This window comes from Cetorhinus maximus, chromosome 15, assembly GCF_964194155.1.
Source record: "Cetorhinus maximus chromosome 15, sCetMax3.hap1.1, whole genome shotgun sequence".
In the NCBI taxonomy this organism is placed as follows: Eukaryota; Metazoa; Chordata; class Chondrichthyes; order Lamniformes; family Cetorhinidae; genus Cetorhinus; species Cetorhinus maximus.
Window position 1 is genome coordinate 107,302,588 of NC_135893.1, and position 22,784 is coordinate 107,325,371.

General features: G+C 42.8%; 1 protein-coding gene across 1 annotated transcript in view; it reads left to right on the forward strand.

The window, feature by feature from the left end:
- Positions 1-22,784, forward strand: part of LOC144690319 (uncharacterized) — an 82,224-nt gene that overhangs the window by 46,764 nt on the left and 12,676 nt on the right. Inside the window, exons 7-10 of the mRNA XM_078557673.1 lie at positions 992-1,186; positions 2,216-2,294; positions 3,560-3,730; positions 20,921-21,951. Of these exons, the coding sequence (XP_078413799.1) occupies positions 992-1,186; positions 2,216-2,294; positions 3,560-3,730; positions 20,921-21,951 (1,476 nt within the window). The remainder of the gene's footprint in view (positions 1-991; positions 1,187-2,215; positions 2,295-3,559; positions 3,731-20,920; positions 21,952-22,784) is intronic.

Genomic DNA, 22,784 nt, shown 5'->3' on the forward strand with positions numbered 1-22,784 from the left:
AATTGGCACTCACTAGGGTTGCCAACCCTCCAGGATTGGCCTGGAGTCTCCAGGAATTGAAGGTCAATCTCCAGGACACTGCCATGTGCAACCCTGGAGAAAAATCATCGGGATATTAAGAAAGATTGTTTTTTGGCCATTTTCTTTGAACATTTGTCTTTACCAGATATAAAAATTTTGAAAATGGGAAATGAAAAGCTATTTGGCTGATAGGCAAGCATCATCCAATTAGGTAATGAATCTTTTTGCTTTCCAATTAACGTAGGAAGGCAATACATCACAAGGGTGGATATGTTGACCGACTAATAGCTGGAGCGTGGATTAAAGTCATGTGATGAACCTCCAGAAATACATTTAATCAGTTGGCAACCCTAGCACTTGCTATCATTTGAAATGTGAAAATATAGTTCTGATGATCTCAAACAACATGAGCTACTTATTGTACAAAGATACTGTGAGACCCAGAAACCATGGTGGTGGTGGTGGGGGGCGGTGGCTTAATCCTCCTGATTACTCCATCCCTGGATTTACTTTAGGCCTATGGATGTCTCCCAACTGCCCTCATTCCCTCATCTCTGCAACGAGCAAGCTACTCCTGCAAACACAGCTTGCTACCACTATCCTAATGAGGCCAGTAGACTAATTTGACATGGTCCTGCCACCAGACTCATTAAATATGTGCTGCACCTGCATGCGCCTCCAATACGACTATTTCTAGGCCATCTTAGTTTGAGGTGGAAAATGAGCAGCAGTGTGCCTTTAATACACGCTCCTATTCTTTGGCTGCTATCATAATTTTAAACTTTTAAGAGCTGGATTTAACATAAAGGTAATGTCTTGAATACCTAGATTGTTTCTGCAGCAAAATGATTAAAAGTGCTGAAACATGACAATGCTCAATTCAAAAAGCTGTGATCACTGAGTTTATCCACCAAATACCAATCTGTAGTATAATTAACCAGTACCGTGTTCACCTTCTAAAACTTTATAGAAACTACAAGTTGACAAGCCAGGTGAAATAAAGCCAAAGTGGACAGAGTATGAAGTTACAGTTCATACAGGAAGCTGCCTTGGCTCTGACTCAAAGGCAGACATTTTTATTAACTTCTATGGAGAAGAAGACAAGGTGGAAGATGTACTTTTGTGCAACTCACTTACCAATCGTATTCCATTCCAAAAATGTCAGGTAAGCAGCAGTTCAGATAATGGTCAAACTTTTCCTATAAACTACATCTTTTTTTCCCTTAATTCTTAGATGCTTCCCAGAGCTAAAAAAAAATACAGTAAAAAGCGGGAAATAAGAGTACTGGCCGAAACAATTCTTTCCATCTGGGTTTCGGGATATTTCCTGAATTATGGACACAAGTGGGAATGCAGCAAACATAAAAGAATTTCTCAATTTAAACTTAGAATGCAAAATATTGATAATGTCCTAATTTAAACAAAATGACTATTATTGATCCTCCAAAGAAAGCATTTTGTCCTTGTGGCAGGATTTTCCGGTCCTGCCCGCGGAGGCACTGGAAATTCTCACCCAAAGTCAATGGACCTTTGCCTGCCTCTTCACCTTTTCTGTCCCAACTGCAGTGATTCCCACCAAGGGCGGGAGCAGAAAATCCCGGCCCTTGTTAGCACCTTCATTTTACATCCTTACCTTCAAAATAGGTAAGACTTTATATTTAGAAATGTTTCTGGATCACTTTTTGCCTCATATATTCTAATACAGATATTACTTTTAGTCATTTGGTAGTACAGAACTTGAGTATTGCTGAAAAAAGAGACATGCTGTCAAAGCTTTTTGTCTTGCACTTATCAGGACAGTTCGCGAGAAGTTACCAACAGTATCGGAGGGAACAACAATTGTGCTGCTTGGTTGGAAAGTGGACTCTGATTGGTGGAGGTGTTGCCATAGAGAATGCAGCATGGAGCAGTTAACTGCCCAGCTTTGTTCAAATTCAAAATGGGCAGGTCAACTCTGATTGGTCAAGGCCTTGACCTGGGGAATGAACTAGGGAATGACTGTTTCCTAAGATTTTGTTTAATTGAAAAAGGCACATGTCTGCTGTTTGCCAAGAGAGAGACAGTTTACTGGGTAATATGGCAATTTAAAAAGGATGCACACAATTGTCAGAATGGCATTGTTAATTGTAAAAGTACAGCTACTATATTCCAATTGGCAGCTTGCTTTCATACCTTAGTTGAATATGTTTTACAGACTGATGTATTTCTGGTGGAAATTCCAAATGTTGGAAAACTTCAATACATCATCATAGGACATGACAGGGAAGAGCCTGGTAAGTTTAAGCATTTGTCCCCAACAGTGGGACATCTAATAATTGGGAGAGTAGATGTTTGAAAATGTATATAATGTGACCATTAAAGTGGATTTGTTTTGCCTCTGATAAAGAGAATGCATGAAGGGATTGCAGTGTAAAGGACAACAGCTTTATACAATGCTTTTATATAGGCCCAGGCCAGCTCATATGAGTATAATCAGACAGAAATGGACACCAAGGCAGTTTACAAGATATTAGGACAGGTGAGTGCCTGACAACATGGGATGTCCATCTCCTCCCCGCCACCCCCCCCCAACCCACCCTCCTCCTCCCCGCTGTACAAGAAGCCCAAAATCAACTTGCCAGGGTTTTCTATTCGGGTTTCGAGTGTGACAACAAACCCACCCGCTGCTGGGTTAATTAATTGTCCACTTTAAGGGCCTCAAATGGTGGTGGGTTGAGAAGGGTCGGGAAGGTTGTCCACAAGCCTTCCAGCCCTGGACTTAATTTTGGCAGAGGCGGGAAGGCAACAGGTGCCCACCCACTACCCTCCTGCCTAGTAAAAGCCCTCCCTGCCACCAAATTTGCCTTGGGGGAGGATAATAAGTTATGCTCGTTGGCTGACCTTGGAGTTTTTGAAGATTCACCAGATTTTAGAAAATATCAGGATAAACTGTTTTTGGAGAAATTGTCTGTGAGTTGTTGGAAGGACATAATCTGGCCTTGGTTGAGGAATTGTGCTGCCTTTCTGATGCCAGATTAAGAACCCACCAGTGGGAGTATCCTATTGTGCCATATTGGCGAATGACCCAGTAGAACCTGAGAGTGTTTCAGACACATACATCGCTCTTTCCAGGTTGTCAATAAGGAGTATTTTTGAACCTCTCTCAGTCTTTTTTGGGCATCTGTGAAGAGCAGATTTTATAGGGGTATTAGCTAGAATCCCCAGTCTCCAAGGACTGAAGTTGGGCCATACAATATCAGTACACGAGATTAGGAAAACGGTCCTCCTCTGGTACCTGCGGAATTGTAAGAGGCCGAATCATATTCGTCTGTGCCTGGAAAGCTGGAGATTTGCCTGTTAATCAAATGGACATGCTGGAATAGGGTCCTGCCAGGTAACATTTGTAACAGAGGAGGCCGAAAAGTATATTCATATTAATTGTGTCGCCCTGGAACAATACAGACTAGTTGCTCCACCCAGCCACGCCAGCTTGCATTCTGGTCATGGTGTGCCAGAAATGTATTTTCGATCTGAGATGTTGCATTATTCTGTTTTTCAGGTTGTGGTTGGTACTTAGAAGACATTATTATAAAGGATTGCTCAAATTCAGTGACATGGGTATTTCACTGTAACACATGGTTTTCACCGCAAGCTTATGGCGAACTCACTTTCCAGAAGTTCATGCCTTATTCTGGGCAATTTGATGACAGAGAAAATGTCCAGACAGGTGGTGAGTCATTAGCAATGAAAGGTAACGGCTTTATAAATTACATGCTGGGATCATTTACATTACATGGCCTTATCAAAACATTTTGGACAGGATTGTCCTCCCATTAACAGATCTGCAGCTGGGTGGTCTTAACAGCCAATGATGTGTGTTTGCTGCTGGTTTGCCTTAACATCCCAAAATCCTCATTAGTTAAGCAAAGTGGTTTGGAGACCAGAAAACTACTCATTATTGGTATATCACTGCTGGGAGGGAGGACAATACAATTCACATACAGTCTTTAAAAGACAATTAAATAGCAACACCGTTTCTCAGCAAGATAGCAGAAGGAGTAGCAGCCTGAGTGGTGTCAGCAGCTGGAAGGTGTAACAAGTTAGATTCCTGACACCAGATTATTCTCCATTTATTGCATGAGACCAAGATCAGATATACACAATGGGCTGAATTTTCCCCCCATTGGAGGGGGAGTTGAAGGGCAGGCACGTACAGGCACGCTTCCGATTGGCACCCCTGATCGGAGGCGTGCCGCCATTTTACGTGGGCGGGCCTTAATTAGCATTATATCCGCACGGAAGCGCTATGCGCACTCATCTCCCTGAGGCTAAGTGCAGCCTCAGGGAGGTGAGCTGTAAATGTAAAAAAGATAAAAATAGAAAAATAAAATTTCCCTAACATGTCCATAATTTTTACAAAACCTTTATTAAAATTTTTTAAAGCCGACATGAAACTTCATCCTGCCCGTGAATGAGGTTTCATGTTTTTTCTAGTTCCCATTGGGACTCCCAGCCTGCCTGTCAACCTTAGGTTGGACGGGCAGGTACTTTAATTACTTAAATGACCCTGTCAATGGCCTCGGGGAGTTCCCCCCGATGTCACCGCGCGCCATTTTACGTGTCGGCGAGTGGGCCCCGCCCCCACTCGCCAGTGCGTAAAATCCTGCCCAATGCCTCTAAACTGTAGACATGCATAGAAATAAAACAGTATCTCTGCATGTTTGCTTACAACAAATCTTATCTATGTATACGTTGTTAAGATATCATACAAAGAGTCATGGAGGTATTTGAAAACAAGGATGAGAATTTTAAAGCAGGTGTTGATTAACTGGAAGCCAAAGTATGTCAGCAAGCACAAGGGTGCAGCAGTGATCCCCGTACTCCTATATTCTTCACAGTCTTGGACAACCAAAACAGGCACCTCAAAGTACTTGAGAAGTACCACCAGCAGCACCTTCGCAAGATCCTCCAAATCTGGTGGCAAGTAAGGCAGCCCAATTCTGCCCATTCCTCTCCCAAGCCAACACGCCCAGCATCGAGGCGCTAATCACCCTAAAACCAGCTCTGCACGGAGGGACATGTAGTTTATATGTCTGACAGCAAACTCCTGAAGCAACTGCTTTACTCAGAACTCAGTCGTGGCAGGAGACTCCCAGGAGGACAGCGGGGATGCTTTAGGGATGTCCTCAAAGCATCACTAAAGCATCCCTGGCTTGTGGCTGACCAAAGTGGAGAGGACTCATTCGGGAAGACATCGAGAGACTTTTTCTGGAGCGTGCAAAGGTGAAGTTGAGACATTGGAGGGAGCGCACAAAACTCCAAATAACCCAACCTATCAACCACCACCTGCCCTATGTGTGGCAGGATCATGCATTGGACTTATCAGCCATTTCAGAACCCTTTGAACTGGAGTGGAAGTGAGTCATTCTTGATCCCAAGGGATTGCGTAAGAGAAGAGAAGAGATAGGTGAACAGGATTTGGTGCAAGTGAGGACGGGGACAGCAGAGTTTTGACAACATGGGAAGCCAGCCAGAAGAGTATTAGGATATTTATGTATAGAGGTAACAAAGACACCTCAAATGAACTATATGAAGAGCTTCTAAAATTTAAAGTAATTTCCTTGGAAATATTTATAAACTAAAACAAAAAAAATATTGTTAATTATTTTAAATAAACATTTGCACAAGAAGTGAATGTTTAATATGTAGTGCTCTCCTTAATAATTTTAATAAGTACTGGATTTTACTGCCCCCCTGAGGCAGGTTTGCAGACAGCATGCCTGCTGCCTTCTCACCCATCCCTACCCTGTTGCAGTTTTACCAGTGGTGAGTGAGCCATCCCACCCAAGGGCCAATTGAAATCCTTAGTTGGCTAATTAATGACCACTTAAGGGCCTCATTCGACCACTGCTACAACACTGAAGAATCTGGACACCGTCCAGGGCAAGGCAGCCCGCTTGATTGGCACCACATCCACAAACATTCACTCCCTCCAATACTGACGCACAGTAGCAGCAGTGTGTACCATCTACAAGATGCACTGCAGGAGCTCACCAAGGCTCCTTAGACAGCACCTTCCAAACCCACGACCACTACCATCTAGAAAGACAAGGGCGGCAGATAGATCGGAACACCACCACCTCAATGTTCCCCTTCACGTCACTGACCATCCTGACTTGGAAATATATCGCTGTTCCTTCACTATCGCTGGGTCAAAATCCTGGAACTCCCTCCCTAACAGCACTGTGGGTGTACCTACACCACATGGACTGCAGCGGCTCAAGAAGGCAGCTCACCACCATCTTCTCAAGGACAACTAGGGGCGGGCAATAAATGCTGGCCCAGCCAGCGAAGCCCACATCCCGTGAATGAATTTTTTAAAAATTGACCAGAGGTGGGAGAGGCCCACACCAAGCATCAAGCTTATCAGCTCTCACTGTGTGGGCTGGTGGCGGGCAAGGGGTGAAGTAGCACCTTAACCTGCCCCCTCAACCCAACGGAAGTCTCCCCCACCACCCACCCCCGCCTCCTGCGCTCCCCCTCCTTGTCCTTGCCTGTCTACCACCTCCCCACCTCTTCTGTCCCCCCCAGCCTCTCGCCAAGGCCTTCTAGCCTGGCCCCGATAATACCCCCCAACTTAACTTTCACCCTGGCTCCGGCTCCTCAGCAATGGAGACTGTTGTAGTCCCAGCAGTGGCCACCTCTCAATAGCGCTGCTGGAACCAGAGAGCTGCCAGCCATTTGATTTGCCAGTGGTGGGGGCAAGATGGGGGTGGAGGTCCCGCCTCAAACAAATTAATGCCCCTCCAAGCATTAAGTGCCTGCCGGCCAAACCGGCAGAGTGGGGTTGGACAAGCCCTTGACTTCCTCGCTGGTGGTTGCAGGGCAGGAACACCACCCCGTTATATCCAACCTTAATTGTTTTTTAGAATGACCCAAAAAAAAGTGAATGTTAATAACAGATCCAGTCCTTGTTAAACTAATTTTCAAATTAAATATATTAAACGTTCTTGTTGCAGAAGCAATTGCATAAAACACTTTCACCTTTTGAAGCATTGTTTTACGCTGGCTTAAATTAGCCGAGTGTAAAATGTGTGGCCACCTCTTACAAAGGACAATAGTAACTTGCTAATATATCAGGCTGCACAGATTGCACACACTGGTGTATCCATTACTAAATAACACAACCTGCTGATACTTGATATTTGATCTAAGCATGCAGAGGCTCAGAGCAATGCCACATTTCAGCTGACCTATCAACACGTTTTGTTGTTGGAGATTCTTTTAGTGATGAGTCACTCTCAGCATTTAGTAAAATGAGATCATCAGTGTCCATTTACATGTCAAATGAGCTATATGCAGAGCTTCAAAAGTTTAAAGTGATTTCCTTGTAGATATTTATAGATTTAAATCAAGAATATCACTCCTTATTTTAAATGCAAAGTTGTAGTATACTCAACAGACTTTTTTAGGGTGATTTTAATAAAAGAAAAGCATAAGTAAAATATCTTTACATTGATAGTTCTGATACTCTGACAAGCCATATTGGGCTTGAACTGATAACTTGTGTGGTAATGAGTCCATTGCGTTCATCATTCTAGCATTTGATGCCATCAAAAGAAAGATCAGGATTCCAGCGGTAGGGGTCAGTTACTTGATTAATAACACTGTTAACTAATAATATTTGAAAAGGCAGAACTTGCAGAGAACCAGGAGCCCTCTGTTTCTACATATTTTTTTTCCTGAATGGATTTTTTTTAAAGACCAAAATCTCCAAAGTCATTTTAAATCATGGGGAGGATTATGCTGTGTACAGTTGGGCTTCACAGCCACCAAATCCTAGACTGGGCCAGATTCAAGATTTTAGGTCTTGCAAAGGAGAAGGGTTCCTCTACTTTACAGATTAATGAAGATGAATCTAATATATCGGTCTGGCTTTTCCAAATATCACACTGATGAATACGCATGAAAATTGATGAATTGCAATCATAAGAACATAAGAAATAGGAGGAGGAGTAGACCACAAGCCCCCTCGAACTTGCTCCACCATGCAATATGACCATTGCTGACCTTGGGTTTCAACTCCATTTTCCCATCAGTTCCCCATATTCCTTAATTCCCAGAGACCCCAAAAATCTGTCTATCCCAGCCTTAAATGTATGGCGGCATCGTGGTGATGTTACTGGACTAGTGATCTAGAGACCCATCTAATGCTCTGGAGACATGGGTTCAAATTCCCCATGGCAGCTGGTGGAATTTGATTAATAAATCTCAAATATACAAAGCTGGTGTCACTGATGGTGACGATGAAACTATCATTGATTTCCGTAAAAACCCATCTGGTTCACTAATGTCCTTTCGGGAAGGAAATCTGCCATCCTTACTTGGTCTGGCCTACATGTGACTCCAGACCTACAGCAATGTGGTTGACTCTTAATTGCCCCTCTAAAATGGCCGAGCAAGCCACTCAGTTAAAGGGCAATTAGGATTGGGCAAGAAATGCTGAGCTTGCCAGCAAAACTGACATCCCATGAAAGAATAAAGAAAAAAACATTAAACGATGGGGCAGAGAATTCCAAAGATTCACAACCCTTTGAGTGAAGAAATTTCTCCTCATCTCAGTCCTAAATGATCGGCCCCTTATCCTTAGACTGGAGCCCCATGTTTTAGATTACCCAACCAGCGGAAACAATCTCTTAGCGTCCACCCTATAAAGCCACTTCAAAATTTTGTAGGTTTCAATGAGATCACCTCTCATTCTTCTATACTCCAGGGAATATAATCATGAGTCATAAAAGCTGAAGCTTTTTGTTATTGTTGTACATTTATTTCTACATTATAAATTTGTACGCTAACCATAGCTTAAGGAAGATTGTTGCATTTACCCTTGACAGTAAGTGTAATTTCTCAAATGTGTGAAATGTATATTTAGCTAATCTGAAAAATTTGTCCCAAAGCAGTAACAGTAAACTCAGGTATGGTCATATACCTGATATCTAATTGGTGAAAACTATAATGGTTCTCTACATTAAAGCACAATACAACTCATCCAGGAGAACCAATCTAGCATGGCAAACATTTCTGACATCATTGTTTATCTTTTCGAGGGTGAAATTCCTTTTAGAGGTATCTTCACCACTCCCCTCACCCTCTTGGATGTCTCCACATTATTCTTTATTCTTAGCTTAAACAGCTACCAAACAACTGTTTCCAGGCCTAAATCGGTGCTGTTTAAAAATGAAGATGTGCATAAGCTCCTTAGAGTGACGCTCTCTGGTTTTCTCCATCTCCCACTCGGGATGTGCTTGTTCCCTGCTTGGTAACTTGCACGGCTGTAGTCAGAATGCCTGCATGGAGATGATTATGTGCACAAATCCATATCCTACCACACTATTGTGTTTGGCTCCCAGCACATTGGCCTGGTTATTGCAGTCAGCAGCAATGAATAGCACTTACCGTTCATTACATTTACAGCTGCCCACAGATTTAGCATGGACTTTTGAGCAGTTACTTGAGGTAATTAAATATACATTCCAGATGGTGTCTTCTACATGTGATCTGGGAGCTGTGTGATCAGGCCAAGCAACAGTGTGTATCTTGAACCAATCAGGTTGTGGAATCCATACTGAGCTAGGAATCATCAGTTAGAATATCTAATTCAGAGTAGAAACATAGACTGAAAATGAATTAAAGAGAGGGAAAGAAAGATGGTATTAAGAGAGAATAAAAGAGACAGAAAGAAGTTAAATAAGGTTTTATTTCAATTTTTACTTTTTGCAAGCTCCAATAATTAAAATGTGAAGAAATGAGATTCCACATTTGTAAAAGTACATTTTCAGTGTCCAGAGAGGTAATTTGGTAGTACATAAAACTTACCACAGCATTAAAAATTCATTTACACTTGAATGGACAAGCCCTAACTTTCTCTGGCTGGTTTAGTGGGTATCTAGTGGACAAGTGCACTGCAACTTCACATCCTTGGTGTTTTTAATGCTAAATCGCTCAGCAAGGTAGGGATGTAGTGAAGCTTGCAAAGGAGGAAGGCAACTCAGACAACATTTTTCTAATTTCTGCATTTAACCACAAGTTGCTCTCTGATTTGCTCCATAATAACGATGATGCTGATGACCTCACCATTATTCCTACAGCAAAATCCAAGCTATTATCTTTGAATATTTAACACATACAGACGAACTTTACTTTGCTATTTTAACACTCATTCAACTATTTAACTTAAATGGGTCAATGCCTACCAATAAAACTGCAGACAGACAAATATCATAAAAGTACATTAAGTGTTCAATAAGCATTGTTGGATCACAGGGTGGAATCATCCCAGATTTGCAGAAAGTGCAGTAGCAGATGTGAAAAAGGACAGCCGCAATGGCTGCTTTTCGTGCCGTGTCGTCCCTTTCCTGGCGTGTCCCACCTCATTAATAATGTATTCCCGGGAAATATGGCAGGTCGCTGGCGGAGCGGCTTCTGATTAGCCTGCCCCGCCATCACCTCAGGCCTTCAGCAATCTGGGCGTAATATTGAAAGAGCCAGCTCTCTCTAAGGGATCGGAAGCTGCTGCAACGTCATGGCTGTCAAAGGGAAAAAACATGCTGCCCCCCCAGATTGAGTGACACTTCCCTCAGGTGCATACTGGACACAGTGGAGGGCCGCTATGAAGTCCTCTACCCCAGCTCTGGGTGAAAACCAGCAAGCAAGGTCACCAATCCAGCAGGGGAGGGGTGGCAGCAGTGGTCAGCGCCAATGCCCTGCAAAAGATGACAGCCACCCAGCGCTGGAAGAGGATGGATGAGCTCCTCCATTCCGCCAGGTTAAGTCACTCTTCTCATTACTTTCAACTCACACACTCACAAGCCCATCACACATCCACATGGATCTCACTCACTGCCGGTTCAAGGGATATCACCATTTATTCTCTCACACACACCTTCATCTGCCCTGCGGATCATGTCCTTATCCCATCCATGGCATCACTCACCACCCACACAAGCCAGGCATCCTTATCATCTGGCCTGGCAGGCGTCCTGCTTCCACTCTCTTCATCTGTATTCATGCAGGACAAGCTGACCCACAACAACAGGGAGAGGTTGCAGACCGGTGGGTGGAATGCCTGACATCAAGGTCCTCACGGACTTAGAAAATAGAGTCATCTAGCTGGCTAGTGATGATCTGGACTGTTCCTTTGCTGACAGTGAGGTTGGCAGTGCTCAACAAAGTGAGGATCCAGCAGTGCAACATCCATCAGACAGCCATGCTGTGTGTCAGTTCCCCTGTTCCGCAGTCCCCTGCCATGCACTAATTATCTCTCCTTGCTTTCGCAGGCACATCTGGGAAGCAGCCAAGGGGATTGACGATCCAAGTCCTTGACTCAAGCCCCGAAGGCACCTCAGAAGAAGAATCTGATGACACCCTAATTGAAGACCTGCCACAGCACTCACCCATACCCTCCAGCAGCGCAGAGACACACACCACAGTGGGATCTAATTCTAGAGTAGTTTCGGGGTCACAATCTGGCGAGCACATCATACTTTCTGATCCACAGCAGGCAGCGGCAGGGACTTCCCAGGTGTCTGGCACTCAGAGGACTGCTGGAGCCCAGAAATCTGCTGAGTTCGAGTCAGATGAGGAGCTTCTGGACTTGGTCGTTCCTCAGTTACTGGAGCTGCAAAGGCAAGCTCGAGAACATCAGGAAGGGATGTCTGCTGCACTCCTCAGGTTGCAAAGCACGATGGAGGAGTCTGACTGCCTTCAGTCTGAGGTGATAGTGCCGACATGCCAGTGCACCGAGGTCAACACTGGCAGGATGACGTCCACCATGGAAACCTTGGACCAGGACATTGGTCCTGCACTGTTGCGCAGGCTGAACTCCATTGCTGATGCGATAGTTGGCTTCCAACAGTGTCAATGCGAGAGGGGTGCTGAGCAGCTCAATCTCACTCCAGCTTCCCCTTCTCCTCAAGGAGTCAGCCAGGGGCCCTCAGGCACCCATAGGGAATAGGAGCAGCAGTTTCACACCCCCAGGCCATCCACCCAGGTGACTCCGAGAGCTTCCGGCCTGTCCAAATTCCCTCTCTCTGTGACCCCAACAGCTCCAGCTCCACAGGCTGAAGTAGGGTGCCATTGCCACACAGCAGGACCCCGGGAGCTGCCAAGGCCCTCCAGGTCTTGGCCCTCCAGAGGATGCTTGCCAAGGTCATCACAGACAGGGCGTAGCAGTCAGCAGGCTGCCTCCACCTCCGCTGTGGATGTCTGGGGAGCACCACGATGTAGCGGCAGGGTTAGGAAGGTTAAGAAGATGTAGTTGCATGGACTAGGCACAGGTATTAATCACTTGCATTTAATGTTCACTATTGTAAATAAACTCCCAAGAATGTCTCCCTGCCTACGGCTCCTTGTTAAGATGAGCAGTGTTCTTGTCACTCAGATGTGAAACCTTGATTCCAGCACAAGATGAAGGCAGGTGTCTCAGTCCAGGGCCTCTTCCCTGTGCAGTGTGTAACCCTCAGAGCAAAGTGATGGTCCAGCCTCACACTCACTGGGCACATTACAGATGCCTGCACCTCGATAGTGCTGGTCATTGCTGCCAGAGTGTTGTCGCAGAGTTCCCTCATTCTCTCTGTGTGCTCTCAGCACCTGTAAGGTCGGGCTGCCCCACATTCAATGGGCAGTGGTAGGTATAACAAGACAACCGTTTTGGGTGTGCAGAGCAGAGGCAATGTAAGGTCAAAAGGCAGCTGCAAGCTCCCAACTGGCTCCACAAGGAACCAAAGAGAAAAGAACCTCAAGATAAAAGCAAAATACTGCGGATGCTGGAAATCCAAAACAAAAACAAAAATACCTGGAAAAACTCAGCAGGTCTGACAGCATCTGCGGAGAGGAACACAGTTAACATTTCGCGTTCGTTTGACTCTTCAACAGAACTAAGGAAAAATAGAAGAGAGGTCAGAAAAGAACCTAATTTTGAATTCATAAGGTGAAAATGCTTTGCCTGGTGTCTAGTTAAGTCTATGGGTTGCTGTTGCCTCAGTGGAGATTAGTTTGGGAATTTGTTAAAAGTTATGATAGTAGTAATTTGTAGCCATGTATATATATTTTAACTTGTGTAAATTAATAAAATGTTTCATTTAGTTTAATGTAAAACCTCGAGAACTGGTGGTCTGATTCCTGAATTTAGAGTCGCATCTCAAACATAACACTTAAAATTATAGGCTATGACAGTTGTTTAAAGTTTCCCTCTGAGGTTTTTAAATAACTCAGCTTTACCAACTGCATCGGTCATAACAGTGGACAGTGAGTTTGACATGGGAGGGGGGGTGATTCCAGCGAGCAGGGCTTATAATTAGAGGCAAATGTATTAAAATGATGTTCCCGACATGTAGCAGACTTGTGGAGCAGACGATCGCAAACTGGTTTCATGGCGGCGTAAAACCGATTTTTGGCCTTCTCGCCATATTGTCCCCACCGCCCGCCATGACGCCCAACGCTAACGGGGCTGGAAAACTCCAGCCAAAGGTTTGCAATGGTTACTTTACATGCATAACAGAAAACATTTAATATATACTTAAAGGTAAAATGACAGATTCTTATGTTGATTTTATATAACATGAATTTTACAATTTTAAAGAAATTATAAATTGTTTTTCAATTTGTAATCAATTGTTCAAGTTTAATTACTTTTTATTTCACTTTCTTGAACTGTTAACCTGACACATATGTCATACAAACTCAAATTTTACATTTGAAGGGCCAAGTTATAGCACATTGACCTTAATGACATGTAAGGTGATGTACATTCAGGCAGCAGATATGCTGAGGATTTACAGAATGGGATTGTGTGACTATTTAACTACTCTTGTCCAGATGCAAATGCATCCTATGAATCCTAGACTCCTAGGGAAGAATTTTCCCCCCATCGAGGGGGGAAGTTCAGGAGCAGGGGTGTGCTGGTGCACCTCCAATTGGCGCCCCCGATTGGGGGCGTGCCGCCATCTTACGTGTGTGGGCCGATTAAGGCCTGCCCAGCGTGATGTCCGCCAGGAAATGCTATGTACTCCCTGTACGGGTGGGGGGTGGGGGGATTCCCTCAGCCGGGAGTGTGTTCTTTTGCGCATGCGCACAAAGGAGCGCACAGATCTCCCTGAGGCTAAGTGCTGCCTCAGGGAGATCAGTGCCAAATTTAAAAATGGTAAATGTAGAAAAATAAAATTTGCCTGACATGTCCCCTCATGTGACTCTGTCACATGAGTTGGAACATTTCCATCATTTTTAATTAAACTTTTATTACATTTTTAAAAACCTACATGAAACCTCATCCTGCCCGTGGATGAGGTTTCAGGCTTTTTCTGAAGCCCGCCTGGGTTCCCGGCCTACCCGCCAACCTTAAGGTTGGACGGGCAGGTCCTTTAACTAGTTCTATTCATTTTTAAATGGCCTCAATTGGCCGTTGACAGGTCGGCGGTCACACAGCTGATTCAGCTGCGTCCACGCCGACCTGAAAATGGAAATGAAGCGGGGTGACATCGGGAGTTCCACCCGACATCATCCCGCATCATTTCACGTGTCGGCAAGTGGGCCCCGTCCCCCACTTGTTGACCTCAATATCTTGCCCCTAATTTTATCCAAAGGTTTTCAAATTCTTTTAAAATAAAGAAAAATGTATTTGACATTAGACCATGATTATATATGAATGGCAAAGGTGGGGTTGAGTTGGCTGAGGTTAACCCGTGCTGGCAGCTCATAGGGCAAGACGAGCTGTACCTTAAGTGAATTTTGAGATGGGAGTATTTGAATAGATTATTAACACATGAGCTTGCCCAGATAGCTTGTCCTGTAGCACATTTGGCTGAAGAGCAGAAAATTCAATGAGGCAGCAGCCCTTCAAGAGGTTGCAATCAAAGGTTAGATTGTGATTATGGCAGAAAAGTCAATTCAGTGTTGACAAGGGCTCAACAAAACCATGTGAGTATTATTGCTATCTTCAATGTTGATGAGTAGAGCTGCACCAAAGAAGGGTAGCCCTTTTGGGGGCTGAATGTTATCCTTCTACTAAAATATACAGCAGTATAGAGGGAGGTTGCAACTAAGTCAACACAGTTACCCAGGCAGAAGCAAAATACTGCGGATGCTGGAAATCTGAAACAAAAATAAAAATAGCTGGAAAAACTCAGCAGGTCTGACAGCATCTGCGGAGAGAAATACAGTTAACGTTTGGAGTCTGTATGACTCTTAATCAGAACTGAGGAAATATAGAAATGAGGTGAAATATAAGCTACTTGAGCGGGGTGGGACAGGTAGAGCTGGATAGAGGGCAATCTCTTCTTTACTTCTACCTATCACTGGCCCCCTATCCAGCTGTACCTGTCCCACCACCCCCTCTACCAGCTTATATTTCACCTCATTTCTATATTTCCTCAGTTCTGATGAAGAATCATACAGACTCGAAACGTTAACTGTATTTCTCTCCGCAGATGCTGTCAGACCTGCTGAGTTTTTCCAGCTATTTTTATTTTTGTTACAGTTACTCAGGCCCTTTGTACCCAGCTACAAGTGAGGGAAAAGCTTACTAGTATCAATTGCAAGGTGTGTTTTTGTACATTTTTCTTTTGGAGCCCACAACTATATACCTGAATGGAGACCTATAAATGGAATTTGTGAATTACTCCCTGCATGACTAGTACAGACAAAACACCTCAGATAAGTTAAAAACAAAAAGCTAAAAGCTACTGCGGTTGCTGGAAATCCAAAACAAAACAAGAACAGAATTACCTGGATAAACTCAGCAAGTCTGGCAGCATCGGCGGAGAAGAAATCAGTTAACGTTTCGAGCCTCCATGGCCCTTCGGCAGTTCTGCCGAAGGGCCATGGAGGCTCGAAACGTTAACTGATTTCTTCTCCGCCGATGCTGCCAGACTTGCTGAGTTTTTCCAGGTAATTCTGTTTTTGTTTTACCTCAGATAAGTTTCCTATTTTCAGTGTATTTATCGTAAATGGCACAGGAAGTTGTCTTGCGAGGAAATTTGTGAGGAAGCCACGTTCTTCCAGGTTCCAGCTGAGGGCCAGGATCAGCATCTACAAAAGGCTTATGGAGCTGAGATCTTGTCTTGTGGCAGGGATGAACTGCTAGATGCATTTTAAGAGTTTACTGCTGAGCAGCCTAGTCTTGCCTCCCATCTGCCCCTGGTCTAGTGCTCTGAGGGGGAAGGCCAGATGCCTGACATGAAATACTGCCTGGAGAAATGGAGGTATTAGGGAGTTGGACTTCAGCCTGAGACAGTCACCACAGTTTGGAAGCCAGAGCTCATGCTGTGCTACATCCTGCCTTTAGGGCTGCAGTCTGTACTTTCACTGAATGATCCCAGGCTGCTTCTTTGCAAGGGATCTGCTGCAATGAAGTTGCCACTCACTCTACTGGCATGTGCAAGAAAGATAAAGACAATGATGTTGCAGTAAAAGAGAACTGTCAACTTGAGTCACATGTTCAAAAAAGGGGCTAAAGATAAGCCCAGCAACTACAGGTCAGTCAGTTTAACTTCGATGGTGTGGAAACATCTAGAAACAATAATTCAGGACAAAATTAATTGTCACATGCACAAATGCAGGTTCATTAAGGAAAGCCAGCATGGATTTCTTAAGAGAAAATCATGTTAAACTAATTTCAGGAGTTTTTTTGAAGAGGTAACAGACAGGGCTGATGAGCGCAATGCTGTTGATGTAGTGTGCATGGACTTCCAAAAGGTATTTGATACAGTGCAGCACAACAGACTTACGAGAAGTTATTGTTCATGGAATAAAAGGGACAGTAGCAACATGGATACAGAATTGACTGAGTGACAGGAAACAAAGAGTAGTGGATAATGGATGTTTGTCGGACTGGAGGAAATTTGTAGTGGAGTTCCCCAGGGGTCAGTGTTGGGCCCCTCACTTTTCCTGATATACATATATATAAATGACCTGGACCTTGGTGTACAGGGCACAATTTCAAAGTTTTCAGTTGATACAAAATTTGGAAGCATTGTGAATTGTCAGGAGGATTGTGTAGAACTTCAAAAGGACATAGACAAGTTGGTGGAATGGGCGGAGAGGTGGCAGATGAAGTTCAATGCAGAGAAATGTGAAGTGATTCATTCTGGTAGGATGAACATGGTGAGACAATATAAAATAAAAGGTACAACTCTGAAGGGGGTGCAGGAGCAGAGGGACCTGGGTGTATATGTGCATGTCATTGAAGGTGGCAAGGCAAGTTGAGAAAGCAATTAATAAAGCTTACAGTATCCTGGGCTTTATTTAGTAGGGGCATTGAGTACAGGAGCAAGGAGGTTATGTTGAATTTGTATAAGTCATTAGTTTGACATCAGCTAGAGTATTGCATCCAGTTCTAGGCGTCTGTAAAGAACATATCTTTTTATTTTCTGTTGGACTGTGGATTGGGATTGCAGTGGCTATAGTTTGAGAGACAAGTCCACTGGAACAGGATGAGAGATATATACAATGTTGCAGTCCTGGGACAGAGTGTGCCACGAAAGACAGGATGGTGCCGGAAAGGAGTCCTGGACCAAGGGAGCTGCCTGACAACAACATTTTAATTGGCTTCTGACCAGGTGACCAGGTTTTGTTGTGAGAACAGGGCAGAATAGCTCTGAGCCTGAAAGGAACAGGACCTAAAACCTCTTTCTCCTGTGTCTGTAAGATTCCAGTAGTCCTACAGTAATAGCTAGCTGGCTTTCTTCCTCCTCATATATCTATAACCTGCTCTCTCTCTCTCTCTCTCTCTGGAAACCCCTGTCAAGAGGCAAAAGGGGAAAATCGCTGCTAGAGACATTGAAAGGCAAGTGCTCAACCTGTGAACTAAATACTGAAAGTGCTGGAAGGCCACTTTGTGTCATCAACCAGAAATGAAAGGAATTTGGAAGACATTGATCAAAATCAACCCATCGAATCCTGTACTCTGGAATTTGTGCTATTGAACTGTTATATTCCACCCTTAAAATCCATGTTTTTTGTGTGTCTTATGTGTCTTGTATGTACATGCATAGGGATTTAAGAAGGGGTAGAGTTAGAAATTAGCAGTTCATATTTTGTTCTTTTGCCACTGGTTAATGACAGTTTGTTCAATAAACAGTTATTTACTTATTAAGTTTACAAACCTGGTGCTCGTATTCTGTTAACCTAAATTAAGTAGTTAGGTAGAATTGGGGCAATCTGGTGGTTTGGACAAACTCTTCACATATGTCGCGGCTCGAAGAACAGTGGGGCTTGATGTTACAGTGCACTGTCCCCAGTGAGTCTGAAAGTGCCACACTTTAGAAAGGATATAAAGGCATTAGAGAGGGAGCAGAAAAGATTCACAAGGATGGTTCCATGGATGAGGAACTTTAGTAATGAAAATAGATTGGAGAAGTTAGGACTGTTTTCCTTGGAGAAAAGAAGGCTGAGAGAAAACCTGATCGAGGTATTCAAAATTATGAGATGTCTGGACAGAGCAGATAGGGAAAAACTACTCCCAGTCATGAAAAGATCGTGTTACGACCAGATGAGAAGGATTGAGCTGGCTCCCTTCTATTCAACTACCTCGGTTGGTCACAACAAAGATTTAAGTTGCTTTTACACCAGAATATGGCTTTTCCAAATCTGAATGTATTTAACTATTTAAGGTGTGAGCAATAAGAAACCAATCAAACAAAATTTTCTTGAGTCAAAAAAGAGCAAATTTACTACCCAGAAGGAAAAAACAGTTCAGCCCAGTACTCTTATTTCCAGTTTTTGCCATTTTTTCCTTCTGGGCAATTACTAAACCCGAGAAAAATAATAAAAACGCAGTCATGCAGTCAATCAGGCACACACACACACACACAGAGGTTTCAGACAGAAGGGGAGTTAGAGCCCAATAAAAAAAGGTAACAGAATATATGGTTAAGAGTCCTTGAGGCATAGATTTTAAATACTGCGGCCAATTTAGATTAGCTGGTTTGTTGGATGCGGTCAGATGTTGAAGATGTTGCAATTATTACAAGACCTCGGTTTGCTGGTAGGTTTCTAGTAGAGTTGGCCTCTCGAACCAGGCGACACTCTTATTCCTAAAGAGAGAGAGGGACAGAGAGCAGCCTTTAACCTGTTTCCTCTGCCAAATCCTTTCTTGACAACACCTGTGTCACTCGCAATAGCTCTCTAATGTCTGGGCAGCCTTGCCTTGAAATACTTCACCTATTCAGTATTTCTAAGTATCTGTCTGTGGCAACCATTGTTTCAATATCCAGTACTTAACATTTTTAACGCCTGTTCCTTAGACAGTTATGAGTTTTGTTGGGTGGTATATCTTTCCTTAGATAAGGGAACCAAATCTGTTCATAGTATTTTCTAGGTGTGGATTAACTAGTGTCTTGTATAGTTTTAGCAAAACTTCCCTATTTTTATACTGCATTGCCTTTGAAATAAAGGCCAACATTCCATTTGCCTTCCCTATTACTTGCTGAACTTGTATGCTAGCTTTTTGTGATTCATGCACAAGGACCCCCATATCCCTCTGTGCTGCAGCTTTCTGCAGTCTTTCTCAATTTAAATAATATTCAGCTCCTCTGTTCTTCCTGCCAAAGTGCATAACCTCACATTTTCCCACATTATACTCCATCTGCCAAGTTTTTGCCCACTCGCTTAACCTGCCTATATCCCTCTGTAGACTCTTTGTGTCATCCTCACCACTTGCCTTCCCACCTACTTTTGCTTCATCCACAAACTTGGCGATAGTACATTCATTTCCCTCATCCAAGTCATTAATATATATTGTAAATAATTGTGGCCCCAGCACTGATCCCTGTGGCACTCCACTAGTTACAGGTTGCCATCCTGAAAATGTCCCCCTTATCCCAACTCTCTGTCTTCTATTAGTTAGCCAATCCTCTATCCATGCTAATATACTACCCCCAACACCATGGGTTCTTATCTTATTAAGTAGCCTTATGTGCGGTACCTCATCGAACACCTTTTGGAAATCCAAATGTATTACACCTACTGGCTCCCCTTTATCTATCCTACTTGTTACCTCCTCAAAGAATTCTAACAAATTTGTCAGGCATGATTTCCCCTTCATGAAGCCATGCTGACTCTGCTTGATTATATTATGCATTTCTAAATGCTCTGCTATTGCACCTTTATAATAGACTCTAACATTTGCCCGATGACAAATATTAAGCTAACTGGCCTATAGTTACCTGTTTTTTGTCTCGCTTTTTGAATAAGGATGTTACGTTGGTAGTTTTTAATCCTCTGGGACTTCTCCAGAATCTAAGGATTCTTGGAAGATTACTGCCAGTGCATCCATTATTTCTACTTCCTTTAATATCACGACTTTTAAATCTTCTAATTTATCACTTATTAAATGTTGATGCTCATACTGAACAAGTATATTTTATACATTGGATATTACATTTTTCCGATGTGTCACTGTTAGGTACTTTGAGTTATAAGGTGCGATGGTGACACCTATTGGCAGAAGGGATAAGTGATGTCTCTTTCACCACCTTTTGGAATTTTTTAGATATTTAACTGACCAAATGTGTAAAAGTTGGACATTTTTCTTAGATACAGTTGGTCATACAATATATTTTCTTCTCCTTCACTTTATGTCTCTGTCAGCAGGAAATAAAATTGTTAGCTGTGATTAGTCAATTCTCATCTTAGTAAATGCTCTCTAATTTATAATAATTTAAGTAACGATAGTTAGCGATATTATTTATCAGACCTGAATAGTTCATAGAGTATAATTAACACAGTTACTCTATGCAGGATATATTCTGATGGTACAAAATAAACGATTACTTCTCAAATGACAATTCCTTACCTCAGATTTTAAACTGCATTTATAAAGTTGTAATCTACTTTATTCTATTAATGTTTTATTTTTTAAAAATAGGTCAAAATGAAACAAGCAAGCAAAATACTGAAATTGGTAGAGCTGTCAGTAAAGCTACTTCAAGATCTACAAAGAAACAGCCTCAAACAGTTCCGAATAAAAAATCAACATCCTGCAGCAGCATTACAGCTTCAAAGGGAAAGGATAATTCACATTCAGCACTTTCTTGTCCAAGGCAGTCATTCAGTTCTCAGAGTACATCAACATTAAGCACTGACTCAAGATGTGAAGCCTTAAATAAGTCGATGCCAAAGTCATTTTCTAAAGGTCAGGTTGAATTTTGTTTGTTAGAATGTCAGAATTCTTTAGCAGAGAGTCCAGAAAGATGGCCAGCATCTGCTGCCCAGATGAAAAATCAAAAAGTTTCCAAAGAAGTGGATAGTATAGATAATGGGAACAATATCAACAAAGAGAACACATTTCAGAGTTTTGCCTGTATCAGTTCAGATGAGAGGAAAGTGACTACTAAAGAATCCTTAAATGTGGACAGCCAATACTCTGAGAAAATCCAACCACAACTTCCAGTTACCTGCAAGGAAGATGTAGAAAAATCAAATCTGTCTGAAAAAGAATGGAGTGAAGGCAGTCCAAAGTACGCAACTGGAGTGCCACATCTTGTTCATGGTTGTTTGAAAATGACTGAGTCTAAATCACAGATATCGGGAACACAATCTCCTCATGAAAACATTGCCGCTACTGAAGATGACAATAACTTGGCAAACATGAAGCAGAAACCCATAAGCTTCATTCATGACATTGTTAGAAATACTGAACTTCCACAGAAAGGAAATGTGACAACAGAGAGAACTATTAATCCAGTGCCATCCGCTATGAGCAACCTTGAAAGCTTACAAAATTCTAAAGTAACGTTGGATGGGGGTATCGAATATCGGGCTGAACCTAAGGAACATTCTGAAGAAGATCAATTTAAAGAAGCAATATGTGAAGAATCAAAAACTGAACACCCATTAAAAAAGGAGATTGCAGCTACCAAACTGTCTGACTGTGATACAAGAAGTAGTAAATTAACGGTAGGAAAGAACTGCACTTTTTTCACAGTATTATAAGTATTTGATTACTAATTAACTGACATGTACAAGATCAAGTTTTCAGTAGTCATAGTGATGGATTCCAGGTGGAAACAGTCAAAGCTGTGCACTGAATTTAAAACAGAGAAGTGTCATTAAATAAATTTGCACACTACTCAGATTGATATTATTCACTGCTCTTAAAACTTATGCAATAATAGATTCAAATTAATTTCCATGAATAAGATAAATGCTGTTAAAACTATAGAGGGAGGACACATGGAAATAAGGTGTTTGCAAAGAAAACCGTCTACCTTTTGATCTTCAGTCTCATTCTAAAGAAATTTTCTTTTTAATGACTTTTATAGACCCACTTCTCAGATATTTCAGTCCAATTGCCGCTGCCCCAGTCACTACTCATTTCACTCATTTCATTATGGAAGTGAATGTGGATGGAAATTTGAAGCTTTAAATCAGAAGAGCACACAACAGACTAATATACGAATTAGAAATAGGAGTAGGCTATTTGGCCCCTTGAGCCTGCTTTTCCATTCCAAAAGATCATGGCTGATCTAATTGGAGCCTCAACTCCACATTCCCACCTACCGCCAACCTCACCCCCTCCCCCTCACCACACACGTTTTGACTTCCTTGTTAGTCAAGAATCGAAGTGCCTCTGCCTTAAAAATATTTAATGACCCTGCCTCCACTGCTCTCTGGGAAACAGAGTTCCAAAGACCAATGACCCTTTGAGAGAAAAAAATTCTCCTCACCTCAGTCTTAAATGGGAGATCCCTCAATTTTAAACTGTGTTCCCTAGTTCTAGTCTCTCCCAC